Raw genomic sequence first — 23,920 nt, forward strand, 5'->3', positions numbered from 1 at the left:
CCCCTAACGAGGGGCACAGGAACAGATGTGCATGGCTTCCCTTTGCCATGTGTCAGCCCATCCTGTGGAATTCAGACTGTAGCTGCCAAGCTCTGGGAATATCTAGGGAGAAACGGAGCAGCTTCCGGAGGGCCAGAGCATCACCAATGTCACAAACTCCTGCCAGGGGCACAGAGAGACAAAGGTCATGCACTGACGGGGCAGACAGGACACACGGCCAATCCCCGTCGTTCACAGAAATCCCAACGCTGCACGGTGGCACGGGAGGAGCCCTGGCAGGGGAGGCCGTACAGAGAAGGTGGCCCCTCTCCCTTTTGCCCCGTGCTCTGTGGAGTGTCCAGGCTGGCCTGCGAGCGCCAGCCCTGTAAGTCGGAATGCTTTGTCCTGAGAGTCTGTGCCATGCACATTCTTTAAAATTATTCCGCTTTCTTCCTTCCCTAATTCCTGTGTCTCTCTTTCTCTGCCTGTGTCACCCGGCCTCCTCTCCAGTCTATTCCTGTGTGTCCCAGAGGGGCCAGAGTGAGGCAAGCCCTACGGGTATGATGCAACGCCTGGCCACAGGTGAGACCCGGACTCTTCCGGAAACCCAACGAACGGGCAACAGCAGCTTGTGTTCTTCTTGGCAGCATACAGGTGCTGGTAAATACCGACCTCCAGGGTATTCTTTGCAAACACAGGCAGCGCGGCCCCTCACCCTCAGGGGGGCACGCACGCACACGCGCACACATGCACACGCACACTCACAACCTCCCCGGCTCTGCTCCCGCACCTCAAAAACAAATTATTTAACTATTCTCTTCCCTGAGGATTAGAGCTGTAATTTCAAACCCACAGCTCCTCAGCTTGTCTCTCACGCATGCAGAACATTCTGATAGGTTAAATGCTGCCATTTAATTACTATAATGAGAGGTGCTTTTTTTGGGTTTCCTCAAACATTGATTTTTCCCTCTCGTTTTACACTGGAAGTCATCTTTAACATGTTTTTCTCCATAATTTTCCCCAGCCTCCCTTCTCCCCCCGCCCCACCATGTACACAGGGAGGGAGGAAGGAGAAAGGCTCTTTAGGTCAATGTCTTGAAAAGTTACCAGAGGTAAATGGAAAGCAATACCGCACATCCAAACCGTTAATTAACAATCTCTTTTTAATATAACGTTTAAAAATCTTAATCTAAAAAAAGGCAGAAGGAAGACGCAAAAGCCACCAAAGTGGACTACAGCAGTGACCATCCCAGACAGATATGGTCAGTGAGAGACCAGAAAGGGCTGGGGGGGGGAGGGGCAGGAAGCCGTCCTGTGGGTAACTCTAATGAGGGGACCAGAGGAGTGATTTCTGGAGATGTCCAGCTTTAAAGCAGCCCCAAATCAAATAAGGAGGCTGTTTTCCATGAAAAGGCTGGACAAAAGCCAACTGAGCAAGATGCCTACAGGGAAGAAACTTGCTTTCACATATACATTTTTTAAAAAGGTGTGCAACCTATATGCTTTCTAAAACTGCAGATCATAATCCACCACCAAAACAAGTGCATTCTGCCCCAGGAATGCGTCCGGACGGAGCTGCAGGGCAGTCCGAGGCTGAGTGTCTGGGCCTGGGGTGGAGCTGGACCAGCACCAGAGGAGGAGTCTGAGGAAGTGAAATGCTCTTCCCCTTCCCTCCTCCAGGGGACCTGCCCTGAGCTCTGCGACCTCCCAGGGAGTCATCCATCACAAACAGCACTAACTAGGTCTCTTTCACTCTCACTCCTGCTGGAGCTGCTGCCTTAGGCTTTCTGCTTTAGCACCACACACTTTCTACCCCTCTGACACATCGAGTCACAAGAGTTAAGGTACTGAGAAGGCCATCTGCCACCAGAAAACCAAGGCACATGCAGGGTCAGGTCGCTGTAACCATCAGGTCGTACACTGTGCAGGGAGGCCCTGACACCCATGGAGACCACATCAGCAGAGCCTACTGGCCGTAAGGAGTGGATCAGTGGAAATACATACAAACATAAATGGACCAAATAAATAAATAAAATAAACGGTCAAACTCAGGGCAGATGGCAGGGGGAGAGAGGAGCTTTCTGGAAGAAGCGTTTCCAGTGGCAACTCACCATGATCCTGGTCCATTTCCGTGGAACCCTCTTCTTGGAAAGGAGAGGCAGGCTTCACCAGGAAGCAGTGATCACCTTCTCACAGAGAAACCATTTCCAGATAAAATACCACTTGCTTTACAAATGCCATCTTCTCTGTCTTCAGAAAGCCTCAGATTTCAGTGAAACCACTCACCCATGTCTCTCCGCACAGAGAGCACGCCTGACAGTCACCCGTGGAAGCAACATGAAAGCCAGGAGACCCACACCACGCCACTGGTGTCTGATGGCGACACACCGTGGTGCAGCCGCAGTGTGAGCACTAATTACACGGGGGCCTCCTCTGGACCCCATGTTGTCTGACTCCCGGCCCCGCACTCTCTCCACTCTATCCGTTCTCCTCCATCCAGGTCCCCAGGCCAAAAACCTTGACAGTGAGCGCAGACACCTCTCTCGCCTTCACTCCTCGCATCACTCAGCCACCAACTCCTGCAGACTCTACTTCCACACCGTCCCTAATCCATCCTCTCCAACCCCACAACAACCGCCCTTGTTCATCCATCATTTCTCACCTGAATTACTCAGTGAACTCCCAGCTGCCCACCCTGCCTTCAGAAAGAGCTTCCTCAAACACAAACAGGATATATGATTCGACATAAAACTCTTCATAGCTTCCCCACTGTCCACATAATAAAACCCAAACCCTTGAGTTAACACACGTGAGGTCTGACCCCTGCCTACCTCTCCAACTTTCCAGCCTGTTTCCTGAACCTCCAGGCCATTCCTGGTCTCAGAGACAATGTTCCCATCCCATCCCTGCATAGATTAAAGTCAGCACTGCTCCCCAAACCCTAAAGACAACAAATCCTCTTGGGAACATCTATAGGGGTAACCTCCCCTATAATGACGCCTTTTCTAACCCTTCCACTCTAATCCTCCTCCCCCACCACAGAACTGATCACCCCCTCCCCTGGGCCCCTATACAAACACCTATTATAGCACCTGTAATGTGTTATCACCCATACGACACCTGTTTACATATCATGGAACCTCACTAGACCACTAATATTAAATCTTATTTTTATATTTTCAGTGCTTAGCACAAACGTTGGCCACAGAGGAAATGGGCATTTAATAAATTAGAGAATGGATGGATGGATTTTCCCACTGTATTATACTGTCTCTGTGTATAAAACTGGGAACTAGCAATTCATACAAACACATATATAGACATATACCTAACAGTCCACATAAAGGAGAAACAAACTCAGAACAATGATTCTAAGAAGCAGATAATTTAAAAACGCTTGTTTCACCTAAATATGCATTATAACTTCCTGACTGTGTTTGTTGTTAGACTGATATGAAAACTAGTTTGCATCCTGGATCCATCCCTGGGTGGAAAGGGAGCAGAGCTACAGAGAATTAAAGAACTGATCGAAGATTAAACTTTTGCGATGAATATTCACCAGCGAATAGCTGAGAACAAACCATACTGTGTGTACTACTCTCAGTTCATCATGAAATGCTTTTAAACAAATACCTACCATTTCCTCAAAACAGAGTAATTATGGTAAGGCCTTGTTAGCGTTCAGCTGTACACACGATACACAATAATGGCCCTGGAACCACCTCAAAATAATCTCAAAGCCAGATCTGTGTCGCTGGGGCAAGGCTTCCTAGGGCACCAGACTCCAGTGTTCTGTGTAATGCAATGACATCCGAGCTGATGGAGGTGAGCTCTGCTCCGTGGAGGTTCAACTCCTGAGAGTGGATCTTAAAGGTGAGGCACAGCAGCTCAGGAGAAAGTCGATTTAATTTGTTTAACATCATAAAAAGGGACATTTCCACATGGACAGCAAGGACATGAATATCATGTGTGTATGGCAGAATTATAAACGCATTTTTGGCGAAATTCAATAAAGCTGATTCTACTGCATAAGGTCAGCAATTTACTATAAAAAATGATATGATTGCAATTTTTAATATAACCCATGTATTTGCTGCAAGATGCTCTAGAAGATTGTGTAATGTAACCATTCGACCTCTCCAGTGGAGCAGAGATCACCCTATTTACCCTTTATTGTCCTGATAAAAGCCTCCACACAGAACAACAAAGTCAACGGCATTTACGAACACAGCCATCCTCTCAAACTGAACCTTCCTCTCCTCGAACACAAGAATGAGCTCTCTGGGCAAGAGCCCTCACAGAAGGCAGCAAGAAAATCTCCACGACTAAATAAAACTAAAATTACCTTCATCTTCTATTCCTGATCATAGGAATGTATGTGAAAAGGCACGCATGAAATAAATAACCTCTGTGGTCACTCCAGATTTCATTTCTAGTAACGGGACTCTTCAAGGAGAGCGCCCCAGTCCGCACGAGCAGACGGTGCATTGAAATTCAACGGCTCAGTGATGACAGACACCTGTTCCTCAGACTCAGTGGGCTGCCCAAAGCCCTCATGCTCACATGCACTTTTTTTGAGGAACTTATTTGGGTTACCATGAAGATTAAATGAGTAAATATGTGAGAACGCTTTTTTAAATGGAAAGCAATCTACATAGGCTAGTGGCAATCATATGGTCTGTATCAAATCACCCTGGGCTTTGCTTATGAGTCACAGTATCTGTATCACTAATAGTGTCTACGGTCTCAGCACCAAGTTCTCCAATGGCATGGGCCCTTTGTGTCCCCACTTCATGCACTTAGCATAGTGGTTCAGCAGACCTCACACTAGAAATGCCTGGCGCACAGGGATGAACTTGGTCACTGATGATATGAAAAATTACAGACTGAGGGATATGAAACTCCAACGGAACTTTTATTTTCAATGGCATCTCTAGATGGAAGCTGGTAAGATGTCACTCTCCTTTTCACTCATGACTACTATGGGTTCTTGGATCAAATCAGGCTCGTTTTCTGCCTTGGAGTTTTTGAGATGGCTGTTGCTCGGCCAACACTCTTGTTCTTTGCATCCCGGTTTCAGTAACCCTCCCAAAGCAAACCTCCCCACCCTCCTGCCTCCACCCTCCCAATACCCTCTATCAGAGCACCTTTGCTTAACTGCGACAATTCTGCACATTTCACATTTCTGTACCTCCCTCCCCCGGCCCAGAATGCTGCATTTTATTAGCCCTGATATTCTTGGTCCTAGGGCCAGCACAGTGCCTTGTAAAAAAATATGCTCAATAAATACTTGCTGGATAAATGCATGAATGAATGGTAAAAACCTTTCAAAATCAGGTATTCAGGTCTTGCACACAACGGCACTATTTTCTGTTCTATTTTAGTACTTAGTCTGCTCTTTTCAGTACTGCTTCACGGAGAGGCTCTGACTAAAAAAAATGTAAGTAAATATCAGAATTGGACTCAAAAGAGGTCATCATGAATCTCCGTATTTATTCTCTTTCAATTACATTCTGTACAAATTAGCTCCGTTTGTAAGTTAAACCGATTTTTCTAACAGCCTCTTCTTCAAACTCAACCTGTGTTCTTTCGGCCAAGACCCCAAATTTTGCAATTAGAATAATTTAATTGACAATTCTGTTTGTGACTCGCAAAGCAGGAGAGGGTATGGCTTTGTTCTTTAGCTTCATAGGTTTACCCCTGTCAGTGGTAAAATATTTTTCTTGTCAGCTGAGAGTACAGATCCAGCTTGAAGCCAAAAACAGAGTGGACGAGAGTCCCGTTCGTCTGCACTTTTAGATTTCATTGACAAGATGACATTTGTGTGGTTGTGATATTTAATTTATCACAGAGGGTCATGATTTCTTCCCCTGAAATGCCATGATAAGGTAAACTTCAACTTTATGAATGAAAGCCTTTGCGAGCATTTAACAAACTGAAAATCTACACAAAATTTAAAGACCACCGTCTTACTACAGACAATCTCCTCAACAATCTAATTACAGAAGGATTTCTCGAAAGGGCTTTAAAACTAAAAAGAATAATTAACAGTAAGAGACTGGAGCATTCACAAGTCTTCTGATGAAAGGGGTGACATCTGAGAAGACTAGCTCCTACCGGATGGTTTAGAAACCAGGCGCAGGCCTGTGGAAAGTTGGAAGGGAAAAAGTAGTCGAGTTGTTCAATTTAAAGAGGAGCCTGCTTGCACCATCATGCCACTGCCTGAGGACCGTTAGGAGTGACCTCTACTTACTATCACAAACGGAAAGAAGATAAAGCTGTCGACTGACCAACTAGCAAGCCTACAACAAAAAGTAAATTTAAAATAAAAGCACACTAACTCATGCTTTGCAAATACAGACACTCATGCACACACACACATAGCAGGAGAGGCTCAAAAATATTAATATAATAATGGATTGGTACATGAATGAATACTATTCAAAGTTACTTTAAAATTTTTCTAACTATAGTCCAATCAACATAAAATATTGTAAAGCAGAGATTGCCTAACGTCATATCTTAGGTTAAGTTTCGGAAGTCCCTACTTCCAACATTTTCCAGACAAACCCACATATCATGTAGTCCCTTTGGTGAAAACTCGCTTGCCCACCCTTAACAGCTAAATCTCATTACGACTCCCAACCCTAAGTGAGCCAGAAAGGACTGACAAGTATTCTTACAACCAGCTCAGAAAGCCAGTGCCGATAAAGAACACATCAATGTTTATCTCTTGGACAAACTGAAGATACATTACCACACAGCTTTTGTTAACAATCAAAGGTCCAGCTCTTCTCAAAAACAACAAAGATAGTTGACTAAAAACAATATCCCCCCTTCACATATACATACAATTTGCTCTTCGTTGAATGAAATACTTTAGATTTACAACTAAACCACTGCCACCTGCTTAAAGACTGAAAACATGAACTCTCTTTTGGCGGACTTTTTTTATTAGCGTGTTTTGGAGCCAAATGAATGCCTCCCTCATTTTGTGGACCGTTTATCTAAATGGCTTGAAAAATCCCGAGTTAAGCCTTCAGTAAGAAAGAGGCTTGTGATAAAGAGGTGCTTAGACGCTGTTTGGGGGCAAATATGTTGTGTGTGTGCATCTTTTTTCTTCTACGGGCTCCTCCGATGGCACTCGGCGTCCATTCCCACCTCTTCCTAGTGTGCCTTCCTCTGTTAGAGGAGCCGGATGCTAAAAGTTACCCTTCCCAGACTCCTCGGCAGCGAGAGTTCTGGATGGGAGTTAGGAGCACGCACAGGTGATCTGAAAAGTGGAAACGAGGTAAAAGATCTGTACCCACTGCTTTTGACTGTGGCGAACATGGGCCAATCAGCAAGCCGGAGACCGGAAATACCTAGGTTCCCTATCGCAGTGCCCAATCTCTAGCCCTCGCTTCACAGGGGTCAAGGGACAGTTTTACAGAGGTAGAAGCCAAGTTCATATGCCAATGTCCTGTCACTGTTTTTATGGATGTAGAACACACAGCAGCGGTGGCAGCGGCAACTTCCTGATCCTGAGTCACAGCTACGAGGGTGTGCTCTTGACCTCGAACATTCCGGTGGCAGCCTCCCGATTCCCCGCTTTCCTGACTGGACTGGAGGACGGAGCGGCACCCCTGGCAAGTCACTCCTTCCATGCTCTGAAAGTCATTCCTGGAGGCCTGGACTTGATTCCACTCCTCTGGCCCCTTCTACAGTGAGCAAGCCCCTAACTGCCTGTATTAAATCCCTCTCTGCTCAAAATTCCTAGAGGTTCTCGTGATGTGAATTTTTATGATACCAACACATCTGTCTTTTTTTTTTTTTTTAAGATTTTATTTATTTGACAGAGAGAGAGATAGCGAGAGCAGGAGCACAAGCGGGGGAGTGGGAGAGGGAGAAGCAGACTTCCCGCTGAGCAGGGAGCCCGATGTGGGACTCGATCCCAGGACCCTGGGATCATGACCTGAGCCGAAGGCAGACGCTTAACGACTGAGCCACATCTTTTTTTTTTTTTTAAAGATTTATTTACTTATTTGAGAGAGCGAGAAAGTACATGAGAGGGGGGAGGGTCAGAGGGAGAAGCAGACTCCCCGCCGAGCAGGGAGCCCGATGCGGGACTCGATCCAGGGACTCCAGGATCATGACCTGAGCCGAAGGCAGTCGCTCAACCAACTGAGCCACCCAGGCGCCCTACATCTGTCTTTTTAACATAACATTACAGCAAACTGACTACAGCCCATTAAGAGTACACGTTCTAAGAAGATATACTCTGTCATATCATGGTCACTGTGAGCTAAGCCCTTATTTTCAGTGCCAGGCACTCTGCTAAGAGCTTTTCACCTTACTTTCATTTAATCCTTACAAGAATCTTTTGTAGTAAATGCTACCATTAACCCCATTTTACAGATAGATAAACCACAGCACAGTGAGGCTAAGTATTTTATCCAGGGCCACACAGCTAGAAAGTGGTGACGCTAGCATTTCAACCCAGACCGTCTGTGCACTATTACCTCCCACGCTGGAGTACTCCAAACGTGACCTGTTATTTAGTCTCTTAACAATGCTGCCAAAGCCACGTGGTTTTACTACTGGAAAGACATTATAAATATGACACCTGCATCTTGCTCTTCTCCAGGCTCCAAATCTACACACTCCTACATGACTGGGGAGAACATAAAATGACACAACCACTTTCGAAAACAGTTTGGAAATTTGTTCAAGAGTTAAACATACACCTACCACATGATCCGGACATTCTACCCCGGAGAAAAAGAATTATATGTCCCTACAAAGATTTATACACAAATATTCATAGCAGCTTTATTTTTAATAGCTAAAAACCAGAAACTCAAATAATCATCAACAGGTGAATGGATAAACAAGTTGTATTATATCCAAACAATGGAATACTATTCAGCAATAAAAAGGAATGAACCGCTAATACACGTAACAACGTAGACAACTCTCAGAATATTTATGCGGTGTGAAAAAAGCTAGACCAAAACGTATACACACTGTACGATCCCATTTATATAAAATTCTGGAAAATGCAAATTAATCTGTATGAAAGAAAGCAGACTGGTGTTTGCATGGGAACCAGAGTGTGGCAGGAGGAAGAAGGCAGGAGGAAACATTTGGGGGGGATCAGAGGGCTCACTATCTTGACTACAGTGATGGTTTCACAGGTATACACATGTCAAAATTTTAAATGTTGTACAATTTAAATATATATAGTTTATTGTATGTCAGTTATACCTCTATAAAGCTGCTTAACATACCAAAACCCCACCCTAAGAGTCACCTTCAGTCCTGTCTCCTTCACCTCACACACTCAATTGCCTCCTGAGAATGGCTTACTCTTTTTCCTACAACGTCTGTGGCTCTGTCCTCCCTTCCCAGAAAGCATGTGGTAAAGTTCAAAGAACTCTAGTCAGAAGACTTGGTCCTACGTCTACTTCTGCCACATATTTGCACTACTTAATCTTTCTGAGCCTCTGTGTCCTCATCTATAAAATGAGAGATTCGCTAAATCACGTATTCATTCATTCAACAAATGTTCATTAACTTGCCTACTAAAAGACCATAGTGAAGAAGAAATTAATCTGTGTTTTGTAAACCATAAAATTTCTACATAAATATGCTGGCATTTTTTTAAAAAGATTTCATTTATTTGAGAGAGCATGAGCGGGGGAGGTGCTGCAGAGGGAGAAGCAGACTCCCCACTGAGCAGAGAGGCCGACCCAGGGCTTGATCCCAGGACCCCAAGATCATGACCTGAGCCAAAGGCAGACGCTTAACTGACTGAGCCACCCAGGCGCCCCTATGCTGGCATTTTTATTTCCATCTTTGCTGCCCACCTTCCCAGTCCAGATCCTCTCACTTGACATTGGACTTGGCAGTGCCTTTCTTTGTGGCTGGTTCTACCACTGCCAGGCCTATTCAGTTTAAATACAGAGCCCAGAGTTAACTTCCTTGATAGCATTGTGACAGAGTTTCAACTGATTCAAATAATGCTGTCAACCATGATTTATAATATTGAGTCCTAAGGCTGGCTCCTTCCTCGCTGCCCATCTCACCAACCTCATTTCTCTTTTCTACAGAGCCCACGGGCCAATCCAGCTAATAACGGCACGGAAGCCTCCACATGAGCCTCCCTCCCTAACACTGTCTTCCCCACTCTTCTCTGACCATCTACACCCACTGCCTCCCTCGTCTATGTTAAGAAGGAGCTCTGCTGACCTAAGTAACTGGAAAGGAGCATTTTCACTGGCTACTGTAAGGCTAAAGACACAAAGAACTGCATACTACACTGTACTCTAGCTGGTGACGGCGTACTGGCTAGCAGTTCTGAAACTACCTTACGTGTGCGCCAGAGATGAATAGATATGTGCAGTGTTGACTCAAGAAAAACCGAACTCTTCTGCAACTCATCCTGGTAAGCACCTTCTATTTCTAGTTTGCCCAGGCCCTCCTTCAGTAGCTTCTCACTGGGGCTGGCTCTGCTGGGTATGGAGGAAGCTGGGAAGAGCGAGGCACAGTCGCTGCCCTCGAGGGACTCACAGCCCAGTGAGCTTTACACTCCAGTCTCTCCTGGTCGGACAGGGCCAACTTCTAACGGAGACACTGCCGCCCTTTGTGGGTATGCGTAGACACTGCTCAAAGGCACTGCGCCCCCATCCCTGCCTCCTTCTAATGAGCCTCTTGCATTGTGAAAGACAGGTGCTTCATTTTTCTCTCAGGAAGTGCCTAACGTGATAAGACTCTGCACACAACAGGTACTGAATAAAGACCGACCACCTAACCAATGGCCGAGGACCCATAAAATGTCCAATAACGACAGAAGAAAACTAAGCCATGTGTTTCATTTGGAACAGACTGCGACCAAGTTTCTGAAGATTTCCATTTATTTGAATGCTTTTTTGCATCAAAAATTAAACTTATGAGCCCATATCCCTTCAAAAATGAGCTGAAAAAGGATTCTTTTAGAAAGCATTTTTCCTGTAACCAATGACCAGAATGTCCCCTCAGAATCCAAATCTGTGCTAAGCGTTAGTGACAATTTGTTATGCAGCCTTTTCTCTCTTTTTTTTTTAAGATTTTATTTATTTATTCATGAGAGACAAGAAGAGAGAGAGAGAGAGGCAGAGGCAGAGGGAGAAGCAGGCTCCCCACTGAGCAGGGAGCCCGATGTGGGACTCGATCCCAGGACCCTGGGATCATGACCTGAGCCAAAAGGAGATGCTTAACCATCTGAGCCACCCAGTCGTCCCGCAGCCTTTTTTCTCTTATTAATTTCTTCTTACCTGCAGTCACGTTTATATTAGAAAAGTTTTATATTCTTTCTGTATTATTTATATTCAAAGTCTCACGAAATTTTAAGAAAAAACATACCCTAGCCTACTCACATGTGCAAAATGCTTTCACTTTAGCATAATGCCAAACCAACACAGCACCAACAATGTCTGCAAAAGAATATTCACTGGGGCGTCGTCTGAAACCTCAGAAGGCAGGAACCAATCTAAATGTCCACTAATTTGGGACTGGCTAAAAAAAATTCTGATACACGCTCATCCTGGAGTACTACACAGCCACTGAGAAGAAGGAATCCAATCTGTAGGTGCTGATGTGGAATGAATGCCCAAATGTAATGTCAAGTGTAAAGGCAAAGGGTAAAATACACCACTACTGCATTTAAGAAGTGTTTGTCCTTCTCTGGGAGGAGTAATAAATATTAACATGCTTTTATTTATTTATTTATTTATTTATTTATTTATTTATTTATTAAAGATTTTATTTATTTATTTGAGACAGAGAGAATGAGAGAGCACATGAGAGGGGGGAGGGTCAGAGGGAGAAGCAGACTCCCTGCCGAGCAGGGAGCCCGATGCGGGACTCGATCCCGGGACTCCAGGATCATGACCTGAGCCGAAGGCAGTCGCTTAACCGACTGAGCCACCCAGGCGCCCCTTGACATGCTTCTGTATGGATAGATGATCTTGGGAACGATAGCTAAGAAACTGTGAATAAACAGAAGCATCCTCTGGAAAAGGAATGGAGGCGGCAGGAGCAAGAGACGAAAGGAAGACTCATCGTTCACTGTGTGTCGTTCCTTATGGTTCAGATTTTTGAAGCCACACACACAGCTTACCTTTCCAAAACATTTTAGGAAAACTTCAAAAATACTACCACCATACATGACGACGTCACTGTGCCTTTCTTTGTAGCGTTGTCACAGGCACACAAGGTGAAGAAAAGAGGAATCACTCTTCACTTTCAGGAAAAACCGCAAAGCAACCGGGTAAACCCAAAACAGCTTTGCCCCCCCCACCGCCCCAAGCTCCTCTGGCCACGCCCCCCCCGTGGTAGGGTGAAGTGTAGGAACCCATGCGACTCAGCCTCCTCGGGGAAGCAAGTGCCACCAGCTCCCCCTCTCAACGAGGAGGCCACGGCGTCCCCATTTCCACGGCCTTCAGCCGGCCCAGCTGCTGCAGCTCTCATCCTAGATGCTGAAAAAATCTCTGGAGCTCAAGACAAGTTTGGATAACAAGGGGAGCAGGAAAATTGATGGGGGGAACACCAGTCAGTGTGATGAATAGGCTGGTCCAGAACAGCAGGTGACAGATATGCAGATGCAAGACTGGCAGGGAAGGAAGATGGTCCGTTCACAACAGATGGATGGAGGTGCTCAATCATCCTCAGGAACGAGCCCGAGGCTGCCACACACAGTCCTGTCTGCTCCGCCACCGGCAGCTCCTCACTCACCTTCAGGGCACGGCCCCAGCCCCCGAGGCTCTCTGCACGGGACCCACACCAGGGCGGGGTCTGCGGGACTGACGGCAGGCAGTGCTTGAGGAAATGCCACTGGACTGCAGGCGGGACTCTCAGGGACTGACTGCTGGTGAACTTCTTCCTGAGCTTCCAAAAACACACCCATTTTGGGCGCCTGGGTGGCTCAGTTGGTTGGGTGACTGCCTTTGGCTCCGGTCATGATCCTGGAGTCCCTGGATCGAGTCCCGCATCGGGCTCCCTGCTCGGCGGGGAGCCTGCTTCTGTCTCTGACCCTCCCCCCTCTCATGTGCTCTCTCTCTCTCATTCTGTCTGTCTCAAATAAATAAATAAAATCTTTAAAAAAAAAACAAAAAAACACCCATTTTGTCTCTCTGGATAGCTCATACTCTGGGGTATGGCTTGCCTTGCTGGGGTGACCTGTTTGCCCAGACCTAAGGGACACAGGAATTCTAGGACATAGGAATTCCAGTGTTAAAGCCAGGACAGTGTGGGGCAAACCGGAACCAGTGGCCACCCTACTTACCAGCCACTGTCCTCTCCTTTTTCTTTCCCTCTTCATCATCGGTGAAAGAGAACCTGGACCACCTAATTCAGTTCAACCTCATGACTGAGCAGAACTCCTCAGGTCGGGTATTTTGTTTCTTCCAGTCATCTAAGACTCACAGAGAGGTAAGACAGTAAGAAAAATCAGGGGCGCCTGGGTGGCTCAGTCGTTAAGCATCTGCCTTCGGCTCAGGTCATGATCCCAGGGTCCTGGGATCGAGCCCCGCATCGGGCTCCCTGCTCCGCGGGAGGCCTGCTTCTCCCTCTCGAGACCACTGCCCCTGCTTGTGTTCCCTCTCTCGCTGTCTCTCTGTCAAAAAATAAATAAAATCTTTAAAAAAAGAAAAAGAAAAAGAAAAATCACCCACCCCCCATCTTTGCCCAGACGGGGAGCATCTTTTTAAAACGTCCATGTTAGGGGAGACCCAGCGGGCTCAGTCGGTGGAGCGTGTGACTCTTGATCTCAGAGTCGTGGGTTCAAGCCCCACGTTGGGGGTAGAGATTACTTTAAAAAAATAAAGAAATAAAATAAAACATCCATGACAGAGAAGGCACAATTATTCCAGCAAATACAGGAATGAATCTAAATCTCGATGCCACAATCCACGTCTCATTAACAAAGAAATCAGAGGGGCCAGACAGCCCCTCCAGAGCCAGTACCCTTCCTTCCAGCTCAGCCACAGGAGTTTCTGAGGGTGAGGAAATGGGCCACAGCCAAGCATGGGGTCTCCCTTCCCTGCCCCCTCCAAGCTCTCTGCTGGACCCAAGCTCTAGAAAAAAACAGCGTTATAAAAATACTTCTGGCTTCACTAAGACACATTAAAGAATTAATTATAAAGTAAAGCTGAAGGAGAAAATTAATTTTAGAAACATATGAGGTTACAATTTTTTTTTTCCTGGAGATGGGGGAGGAAACACAGTTATTTTCGTTCTCATCCTGGGGGCACAAGCTGGGAGCTGTCCAGTCGATAACCTGGCCATCAGAACAAGGTTTGTAATTAAAAGGTCAGTGACCTGGAAAGCCAGGGCCCCACTCCCAGAGCTTCTCAGTAATGACGGAGCTATTAAATTAAGACTGTTATGAAATCAATGCTAAAAAAGCTTTCATGGTAACGAGATTCCATTCAAGGACATGCAAACTACCTCATGAAATGGACGTAAATGATAAAAAAGAAAAGTAATAAAAGAGAGTTAAATTGAAATCTGCGTAAGAATTTACTCCCCCTTGAAATACTCCAGCGAGAGCAGCCCTTCACCTCTACCCCACTACCAAGGTTGAGACCATCAGGTTTCTTCCTCAAGTTCATTTCCAGCAAGGAGGCGGCTTTGCTACCGGGGGTTCCGCTTCCAGGAACAGAAGAAAGATAAGATCTTGTTTCACCTTTTAGAATGAGAAAGGATGGTGGTGTGTCTCATTTGTTTAGTTTTCCTTTCCCCCCCGGACTATTTATTAGATGAGCGAGAACACAGCCCTTTACTTACACACTTGAGAAAGGCACAATAAGCAAAAGTCTCAGCCAACAGCACCCAGGCCCCATTATGCAGGATTATACAGAGAAGTGTGTGATGCTCATCGTTTTTCTAGAAGCCTGTTTTGCAACAGATAGATTAGGAGTAAGCTAAGAGACAACGCTATCTTCCCCCCACCTCACCTACCCCACCCCCCAAAGAAGAGGCATCACTTTTACCCACCTTACACTCACCCTGCCAACATGTTTGGAAGCAGCCTGCCTCCTACACTTTGTGGTTGGATAGGGTGTCAAATAAACATAAGCCTATTGACAACGCTGTCCAAGCCTCTAACTTTCTGGACCGATTCTGTTGCTGTTTTTAAGCTACTCTAACCTCCTGGACTGCAGCCCACTTAAAGCCCAGACACGATGCCTGCCTGGTGAGAACCTATGCAGTCCAGTTCCAGGAGGGCTTAAACCCAACACATAGTCCAGTGATGCTCATGTGCGGCTGACTACGCGGCTGATGTGCCATCTGCAGAATCAAGTAGTTGGAAGGAAAACAAAAACGTTTATTCTAATACTCCAAAGGTGAACAGCTGCTTTTCTCTTCCATCCAAAAAATTCCCGATAAAAGAAAGAAATGTCGTAAATTACATAAAATGGCAGTACAAACTTCAAGGAAAATGATAAATGATTCCAATAACTTCATGTTTCTCATTAATGACTTCATATTCAGACTTTAAAGCATCCAAAAGAGAACTCAAAACACAAAAAACAAAAACAAGAAAACCACAAACACAGAAGACCTTTGCAAACCAAAGCTCTTGCATGTCCATCCCATCCACTCCCCACTAGCCTGCCTCCGGTCCCCTCGGTGCCCCGAATCAGAGAGCACAACATTTAACGTGTCAGTAACGGAGGCAGGCTGTAGCCCTGCTCCAGGCTGTGGTTTCACATTAAAACAAACTCAGCTGATGTGCCTAAAGTAACCCTCATTTTCCACTGAACTGACATGCACTACAGGGACCTCAATTTCTATATTAAATATTAAATAATATTAAAAGAAAAACAAAATTGGATTTGCCTTTTCAGGAAAGAGATGTTTATTAAAAAAAAGAAAGTCAAGATTATAATTCAAGGCAGTGCTCCATTGCAATTCCCTGAAGTGACATTTGCTAGGAAAAGCCAAGACTACAGTAGCTGCAAGCTCGCCCAAAGCCAGCGCTCCAAACCCACCCCTGCAACGAGTCCTGCTTGGGGGGAGGCATGCGGAGGATGCCAGAACCTTGGTCCCTCCCCCTCAGGACACCCTCCCCGCCCCCACAGACCAGCCCGCCAACTCTCTTTCCTTCCCAAGTACAGTCAGGGACAGGGGAGACCGGCTCCTTCGCAAAATCCCCTCCTCCCTCACCCCATCGGAGCCGGTGCCAAGCTCCGCGGACCACGTACACCTGACCCAAGGAACAACCGGAAATTTAAAAAGTGAAGTGTAAATCCACGAAGGGGCACTTCTTCCCCAGACGCCAATCAAACCATGGAATCCTCTGCCCAGAAAAGGTCCTGCCAGAACTTACCCTATTGGGACTCAACTCGGAAACAGATAATTACTGACTGAAGCAGCATTTTACAGGATAATGGAGATGGGTGATTACGGCCAGTGATTCTGGACTGAGGCTCAGGGTAGACTCCTGTGGCTCTCTTTAGAGGAAGAAGGGTAGGAGGCCTCTCCAGGTTCCTGCTGCCTGAAATTCTAAAAACTCTCATCCACATTAGGGGTCAAGGAGGAACTGTGCCCACTCCACACTGACAAATACTCATCTCCCTCTTAGAGAGGCGTGCTCCAGTTGCCCTGTCTAGGTGTGCAAGCCATTCCCACCCCAGCGCTGGTGCTCCTCAACCCCGGGCGCCCGGCATTATTTTTCTCCGTGGCGCTTGTCACTCGACGTACAATGGATCTCGTTTTCTCATTGGTTAATTGTCTGCCTTTCCCCCTTAGAATGTCAGCCTGGTGAGGGCAGGGATGCTGTCTGCCCTCTTCTCTGCTGAGTCCCTGGGGCCCAGAACGGGGCGTGTGCAAGGCAAACACTCTCCGATGGATTAACTAATCGACTGGTTTTGTTTTGCGTTATATTTAAAGGAGCAACAAATAATAATTGCACAAAACAGTTTCCTCTCCACAGTAATTATTAGCCAACTAACTCAAAAGAAGTATTATTTGGTCCAGAGTTTCTCTCTCTCTCTTTTTCCTCTCCCTCTCCCAGTCAGGGATTTATTAAAATTAAACAGATTAGATGGAGCTCCTGATACTAAAACTGCTCAGCAAAGCCTGCGGTGGGGAAGTGCCGAGCAAACACCAGAGACATTTGTCTCTAAATTGCTCTAAATACCTTCTGCAAATGAAATTCTAACCCAGCTGCGTTTGAGAGAAAATGAGGAATAACTGGTCATTGTCAGTGGAAGAGAAGATCAGGCAGTTATAATACCGCACAATATACTGGGGCAGAGGATCTCTCGGCAACCATAGATTTTGTCTCAGGTTACCCCGGGTAATCAGCACAGCTTTTAGGCTCAGCTTTCCCCGGCTTCGATGCTTTGATGAGAGAGCTGAAATCCCCAAGCTTTTATGATTAATTACTCCCCATAGGTACACATATTTCAAGGAAAAACTCTTTTATGGCATGATGGTTGCGGAGTGGAGAGGCCGGCCAACGCACTCCAAATTGTAATAACCACCTACGGATGGGGGGCGAGCACGATGCCGCCAGCAAATGCACAGTGCCCCTCACCAACTCCGTCGCAGGGGCCAGCCCTGAGGCTGCCTCTGAACAGATGCCTGCGAATGGAGAGCTTCAGGCTCATTCTGCCCCAGTGCCAAGGGTGCAGGCCTGGGACACGGTCCCGCAAGCACCTCTGTGGTGGGACGCCAGGGAGCAGACGGAGGAAACACCACCAAACCACTCCGTCTTCTATTTCCAGCCACAGATGACTTAAAGCTCACAACCTCAAATTCTGAAGCTGACATTCCAGCTACTGAAGGAAAAGGAGTTTTGTTTAGGGGCGGGGGGGTGGGGGCGGCAGAGCGCGGCGGCAGAGAGGAGGAAGAAAACTCACTCCCCCCACCATGGTGTATGAGGGCCTCCACACAACTTTCCAGCTTTCTAGAAAATTAGATGTTCAAAGAGTGAAAAGTCAGATTCCTTTTTTTGTTTGTTTTGGGGTTTGTTCTGTATTTTACAGAACAAGAAAAATATCCTAAATTGCAACAGAGCCAGAAGAGATTCTTTCTGCTTTGGACAATATTGAATTTGTCAAGATCCATTTAATCCCTGCTTACAGAAATACCATAAAACCAGTAATTTACCACTTCAATCCGTAAATCAGACTGACCCCAAGCTTGACCTTAACCTGACCTTGTTTAGTCATCTCATTTCCCTCGTCTTTCAATTTCTTTCTTCCTGATTCTTTACTGAGGCAGCTGACCTCCTAACCTAAAGCCAGTCACTGTGTAGCCAGGGTCATATTATCAGAAGAACGGACCAGAAGCAGAAGTCCTCCACAGTCTCATCCAATGGGCCTCTTCTTGATGCCAGTACCAGGCTGTCCTGGGCTAATTGTTGGCCTAACACCTGGTGCTGGATCATCCAGACAGTATCATCTCTCTGCTCCACTGTAAGGAAAGAAGCCTGCATTCCCACTGAGGGGGCTCCCCTCACCCCCACACCAGTGGGACAACTACGGAAGGTCCTTTCAGCAACAATGTGGCTTTCGTCTGCCCCGTCCCCAGTCCCTTTCTGCAGGCCACACTGTATGGCCTTGGGAAACCTGTACCTTTCTTCTTAAGGAACGCTCTCCTGGTCGCAAGTGGGCTCTGGCGGACCCGGGAATTCTGTAGAAACTTCATTGCTGTGGCAATCTGGTCAGGGAGATAAAAGAAAAAAAGTAAACTTCAATAGGCTGAATTTCAAGATTAAAAATCCTACCAGTTTATCCCAGGTCCAGAGAAATAGGCACACCACTGTGGTCAAATATATAACCAGTTACTTCTCACATTTAAAATCTACCTAAATAAAAGACTATGTCAGGTCCCACTGGCTCCCTGTATCTGATTCTATCAAACCTAATCTCCTCAGCCTAGCTTTTAAGACCTGCAATAATCTTTTCCTCTTCTCCCTGTTCAAGCTGTCTCTTCATACTCCTCGGCAGGTAGCCCTCTCCTGGTGATGCTCATCCATGTCACTACACTTGTGCTCAAGCTATGCCCTCGTTCTAGACAGCCTCCCTTTCCTGCCTCTACCTGTCTAAACATTGCGTACACACACACACACACACGTACACATGTACAAACGCGCACACACGCACACCAGCACAGCCCTTTTACAGCCTGTGCTAACTCCTCGAAGTCTTCCCTAAATAAGCAAGCCATCTCTGATCTCCCTATTCTCTTAAATTCTTTGATGCTCGTAGTGTGTTCCATATAATTGAAGACATAATTATACTGCCTTCTAATGTTCAGGCTGCCTCCCCAACTACACTGCAAGCACCCGAGGAGAAGAGACCACGCTGCCTCCACAGAGCCTGGCAAAGTGCTGAGCAGAGACCGGCTGGGAAGGATTATATAAGAGACAACGGCACCCAGCCATTCACACCGGTCCCTCTTATGCAACGGAGCTCAGTCCTGAAGAGACTTCAAAGGACAAAGTTTGGGGTTTCGTAGCTAAAAGCTGACAGATTGACAGACAATCCCCCTACCTCTGGTAATGATATTATTTAATGAAATCTTCCTATCTACAAATAAGCCAAGGAGGGGGTGGGAGGAAAACTGCTGAAGGTATTAACCTTCGGCGTGTGTTTGCACGCCGCCTGTGTGCTCTCCGTCCCGCGCACTAGTGCAACAGGGGGGGACACGCCAACCTGCCCCAGACAGGAAAGGGGCCGTTTTAAATGGCTGGCATTATTCATCTCATCAAGACCAAAAGAATAATATAGTCTTGTGTTACAGGTAAAGTCAACAGACCCTGGAGTTCACTCCTAAGCTGTTGAAAGAAAACATTTCTAAGGGACCAAATATAAGGAACTTTTCTAAGATCCTTCAGACTAAGGGTAGCAGCTATCCAGAGACTCAAGCACAAAGTACTGTGACTATCAATGGAATACAACTTACAAATATTCTATTTTATATGAATTTAATCCTGAGTCCAGCCAGGCTTCCCTGGTAGCAAAAGATAGCAGGATAAATGACGAAAAAAAAAAAACACAAAAGGCCAGGGCAATTCCCTTATGTACCTTCACCCATAATCCCTCTATTGGAGGCTAGCCTGAGACATTCTCCCTGAAGGATGAATTCAGGTGTCCCAGACCTTTAGATTCGGGCCTGGCGGCGATAAGACACACTCGTGTTCCTAGAGACTGGTTGTAATTCGTCCAGCATTGCAAACTCTTAACCCGCATCATGAGCTGCAGTGGTAACCAGCCAGCTCTGGACTAGAGAGAAACCCATGCTCCAGATTCTAGACCCCCGAACTCCACATCCCACGCCCCCTCGGCCCCTCAACCACATCACCTCGGGTCGCACCAAACTTAAGAACAATCTGACACACATCTACAAAACGGATGCGTTTTAATGAAGCGATGGGAGAAGGGAGAGGAAGAAGAGGAAAACAGAAGAGGGACTGGGGAGCAGGAGGGAGCGGCAGGGGAGAAGGCAGCCACTGGACAAGTGGAGAAGGCAGAGGAGCTGGACCAGAAGGGGAGGCAGAAGAAGTGGGGAGAGGAGAAGTGGGAAGGGGACGTGGGGAAGGAGGAAGGAGAGAGACAGGAGGAAGAGAGGCCCAGGTCCAGGAAGGAGTGGACAGCTACACAGTCACAGGCCCCACGGGGTCAAAGGCCATCGGCCTGGTTCCGATGGCTCGGGGATGACTGCTCTTCACCTGGAGAAAAAAACGCACCTTCCACACACAAGACAATTACAGCACCAGTCCCATGCAGCGGTGGCTGCACGCAGCGACATGTGCACCAGGTGTCAGAGGGACTGTGGATGAGCGGCCCTTAAGCAGCAGACATTAACAGCACGGCTCCTCTCATTTACCCACAGAAGCATCGACCTTTCCTTCATCCTTCCAAAATTTTCCATGACAGAGGAAGAAAACAGAATCCCACCACTAAAACGCACAGGTTTCACCTTGCTTTTTTAATATAGTCCTTGGTATATGCATTTCTGGTCAGAGAGCAAAGTTCTGATGGGTTTAATGGTGCACTCAATGCAGCGCCTGGCGCATTCCATCAATTTTTTTTTTAAAATTGCATCTCTTATTTCTTTAAATACATTAATCAGCCTAGTGTAGGCAAAACGGATCCATCGGACAATGCAATAAACATGAATTATCATCTATCCAACACGCATAATGGCTTAAAAATACATAATAGCAGGTGTAGTTTAAATGATTAGTTATTACACCTGTGGTGGGTCTGATTCAATTGGGAAAAATCATCTTTAATAGGTTAAAAGGTTTAGATCACCATGCTTTCCTTAAAGTGGCTGTAGAGAGGGAATGATGGAGTGCTCTGTCATTAGTAATTCATTTAAGAAAAACGTGGGGGATATAGCAAAGAACAGCATAAACGAGCGAATCCAATTTAAACATCAGGTAAAGTAGAAAACACCTTTTAAAAAAGCAAGATAAATGAATTCGGAAGGGAGATGAAATTGACGTATTTATTTTAACGGGAATTTGACAAAGTCCCGGCACACTTCAAACTTGCAAAAATATGAACAATTTCTTTTAAAGTTTCCATTCACTAATTTCAAACCATATAAAATCATACTGCCAAACACCTACATAAAGTATATTTGGGGCTCGTTTATGTTCCTCTTGATCTTTGTCTGAAAATGCAGGCGAAAGGCAAATCACATATTTAACAGCATCGATATCACTACGCCAGATGCAAAAATATAAAGCATCCAAACTAACAGCCTCAACATAATGTGCTGAATAAGAAAGATACCCAGATAAGCAGCTACATGTAAGTGTGAACATATGAAAACCTCTCTCCGCCGCTCACTAATTATTTCTTCGGCTACTCTTTACTCCCCCACCCCACCCCTGCCGCCACAACAGGGGGTTAAGGCCTGTCCAATACGGAATTTTATATGCCCGGGGATTCATCCGCAGATGGTAAAAGATCTCCCCCAAATCTTTACCCATAATGCAAACGTTTTAGCATGCTAAGTAACTGCCAGCACCCTCGGTCCGCATCTTTCATTCACCCATGGTTGGACACTTTTCATTAACTTCATGAAGCAACTCAACTGACTCTTCCTCTGCAGAGGTCCAACACACACAGCGTGCTTTTGTTGGCCGAAGGGATGGGGTGCCTGCAGCCTGTCCTGTATTATCGTTTGATTTTCTAATTAGGAGATGAATGTGACTATTCATGGGTTATATCTGTGCCCAACTAAATTACATAAATTCAGGCCAAATCTTCCGCCTCAATGTCAAAGATGTAAAACGGAGACAGGAACTTTATTGCACATGTCGTGGGAGTGCAGTAAGCCAGGGAAGATTCTGGCGCAAAGCACCTGATGCCGCTGTGGGAAGCCACTCGCCGCTGAGTCCACGAGAAACGTGGAATCGGCTTTCCTTTCCCCTCCTCTTGCACTGAGAGTTCCTAATGAGTGCACCTCGGATTACCAGGAGCTGCACCATAAAAATACAGACGACGAACTCGGAAGAAAACAGAAGCAAAGTTTCTCGCCACCCCTATTTCTGTGACCCTATCTTCTGCCTCCCTCCCCCAAAAAGCAAAATAAAAGCACCCCGGCACCATCAAACTCCTCAGTCTTAGGGAAATTTGATCATTTTCCCTGTTGATCACTAAAGTGACTGCCTGCCTCTGCACTGGGCGTGCTGGAGGGACCGCTGCAGCCAGGAGGAAGAGGGGACTTGGGGCTGAAGGACACCTTTGGACCCCAGATGATCAGCCAACCGCGAGAGACCCTTGTTTGAGAGCCCAGGATTTGTGACTGTAAATCAGTGGAATACAGTATACTCGGGGGCTCTCTACGATGAACTATGCGCTGTTAAATGCGCTGTGTAGGGTAAGTAATCCCTGGTGAGAAGAATCAAGGTTCTGGCAGTCCTCGCTGAAGAGGTGCTTCCTATGTGTTTCCCACTCTCCTACAAAAGACCTGCACGCTGTAATCTTCAGAACATACGCTTTATTTTCTGCACGAGGGGGACGGGAGAACAGAGCTTGCCTAATAACGAGCCTGGGGTGTGAGGAAGCCTGAGCACTTTGCACCTGACATGTAAACCGGATGCATTGTCTCCAGTGACACTTATTTGGAATGCCACCAATTCCAGCAATCCTGTGTGCTACATAAACATCTATCTCCTAAACTGTGAGCATTCATGAGCCATTTTAAAATATTAAAAATATTCAAAAATTAATGACACTAACAACCAACGCCAAGTCCTCTTTAACCCAGAGAGATCACAACCGGAGGGCAAAAGAAATGACCAATGTGCGGGCCTGAACCCCCACTCCCGACGTTGCGCCGGCGCACGTGCACCGCTCAGAAGATTAAATTGCCTGTGAAAGGTTCCTATGCTCGTGCTCTAAAGTAGATAGATACCCAGCATCCTGTTAACAAGCGTTAGACCAAAGCCAACTTGAGTTTTAACAAGGACTGACTTTAAAAGCTAGGCAATGCTGAGAATGAGAGCACCCTCTTCAAACAGAAATGCTGCATTTTAGTAAGAAATCAGTACTCTGTGAGGAGTTCCTTGACAAATATGGTCATCGGTGGCACAAGGAAATAGTTGCAAAGCAGCTGTTAATCAGAGAAACACATCGTAGAACGCTGATGCTAGCACTCATGAAAAAATGCAACGGGCTAATTATGAAGCTATATATCTCACTAAAGAGGCCGTGTTCCTTGAGATTCCAGGCAAAGCAGTCTCAGATCCAGGGTCCTAGGACAACATAATTCTGGCTCTCTGCATCCAGAATCCTCTCTAATCTGCAGCCGCCAATCCCAGGCTCTTCGTTCTCTTTCGAGCCTCCTTGCTCTCCTTCCAGCTAGGGAAGGGGCCGAGAAGGGTAACCGCTCTGGAAGCAGGGGCACCCGCGGGCCACATGCCGAGACACTGCACGAATGCACCCAG

General features: G+C 46.4%; 1 protein-coding gene across 2 annotated transcripts in view; it reads right to left on the bottom strand.

Annotated features, from left to right (window-relative positions):
- Window positions 1–23,920, bottom strand: part of PEX14 (peroxisomal biogenesis factor 14) — a 139,199-nt gene that overhangs the window by 68,859 nt on the left and 46,420 nt on the right. For both annotated transcript variants that reach the window (XM_035019815.1, XM_035019816.1), the window contains exon 3: window positions 18,585–18,669. In XM_035019815.1, the coding sequence (XP_034875706.1) occupies window positions 18,585–18,669 (85 nt within the window). The remainder of the gene's footprint in view (window positions 1–18,584; window positions 18,670–23,920) is intronic.

The sequence above is a fragment of the Mirounga leonina genome, unplaced genomic scaffold (assembly GCF_011800145.1).
Source record: "Mirounga leonina isolate KUSES-001 unplaced genomic scaffold, KU_Mleo_1.0 Mir_173, whole genome shotgun sequence".
Lineage (NCBI taxonomy): Eukaryota > Metazoa > Chordata > Mammalia > Carnivora > Phocidae > Mirounga > Mirounga leonina.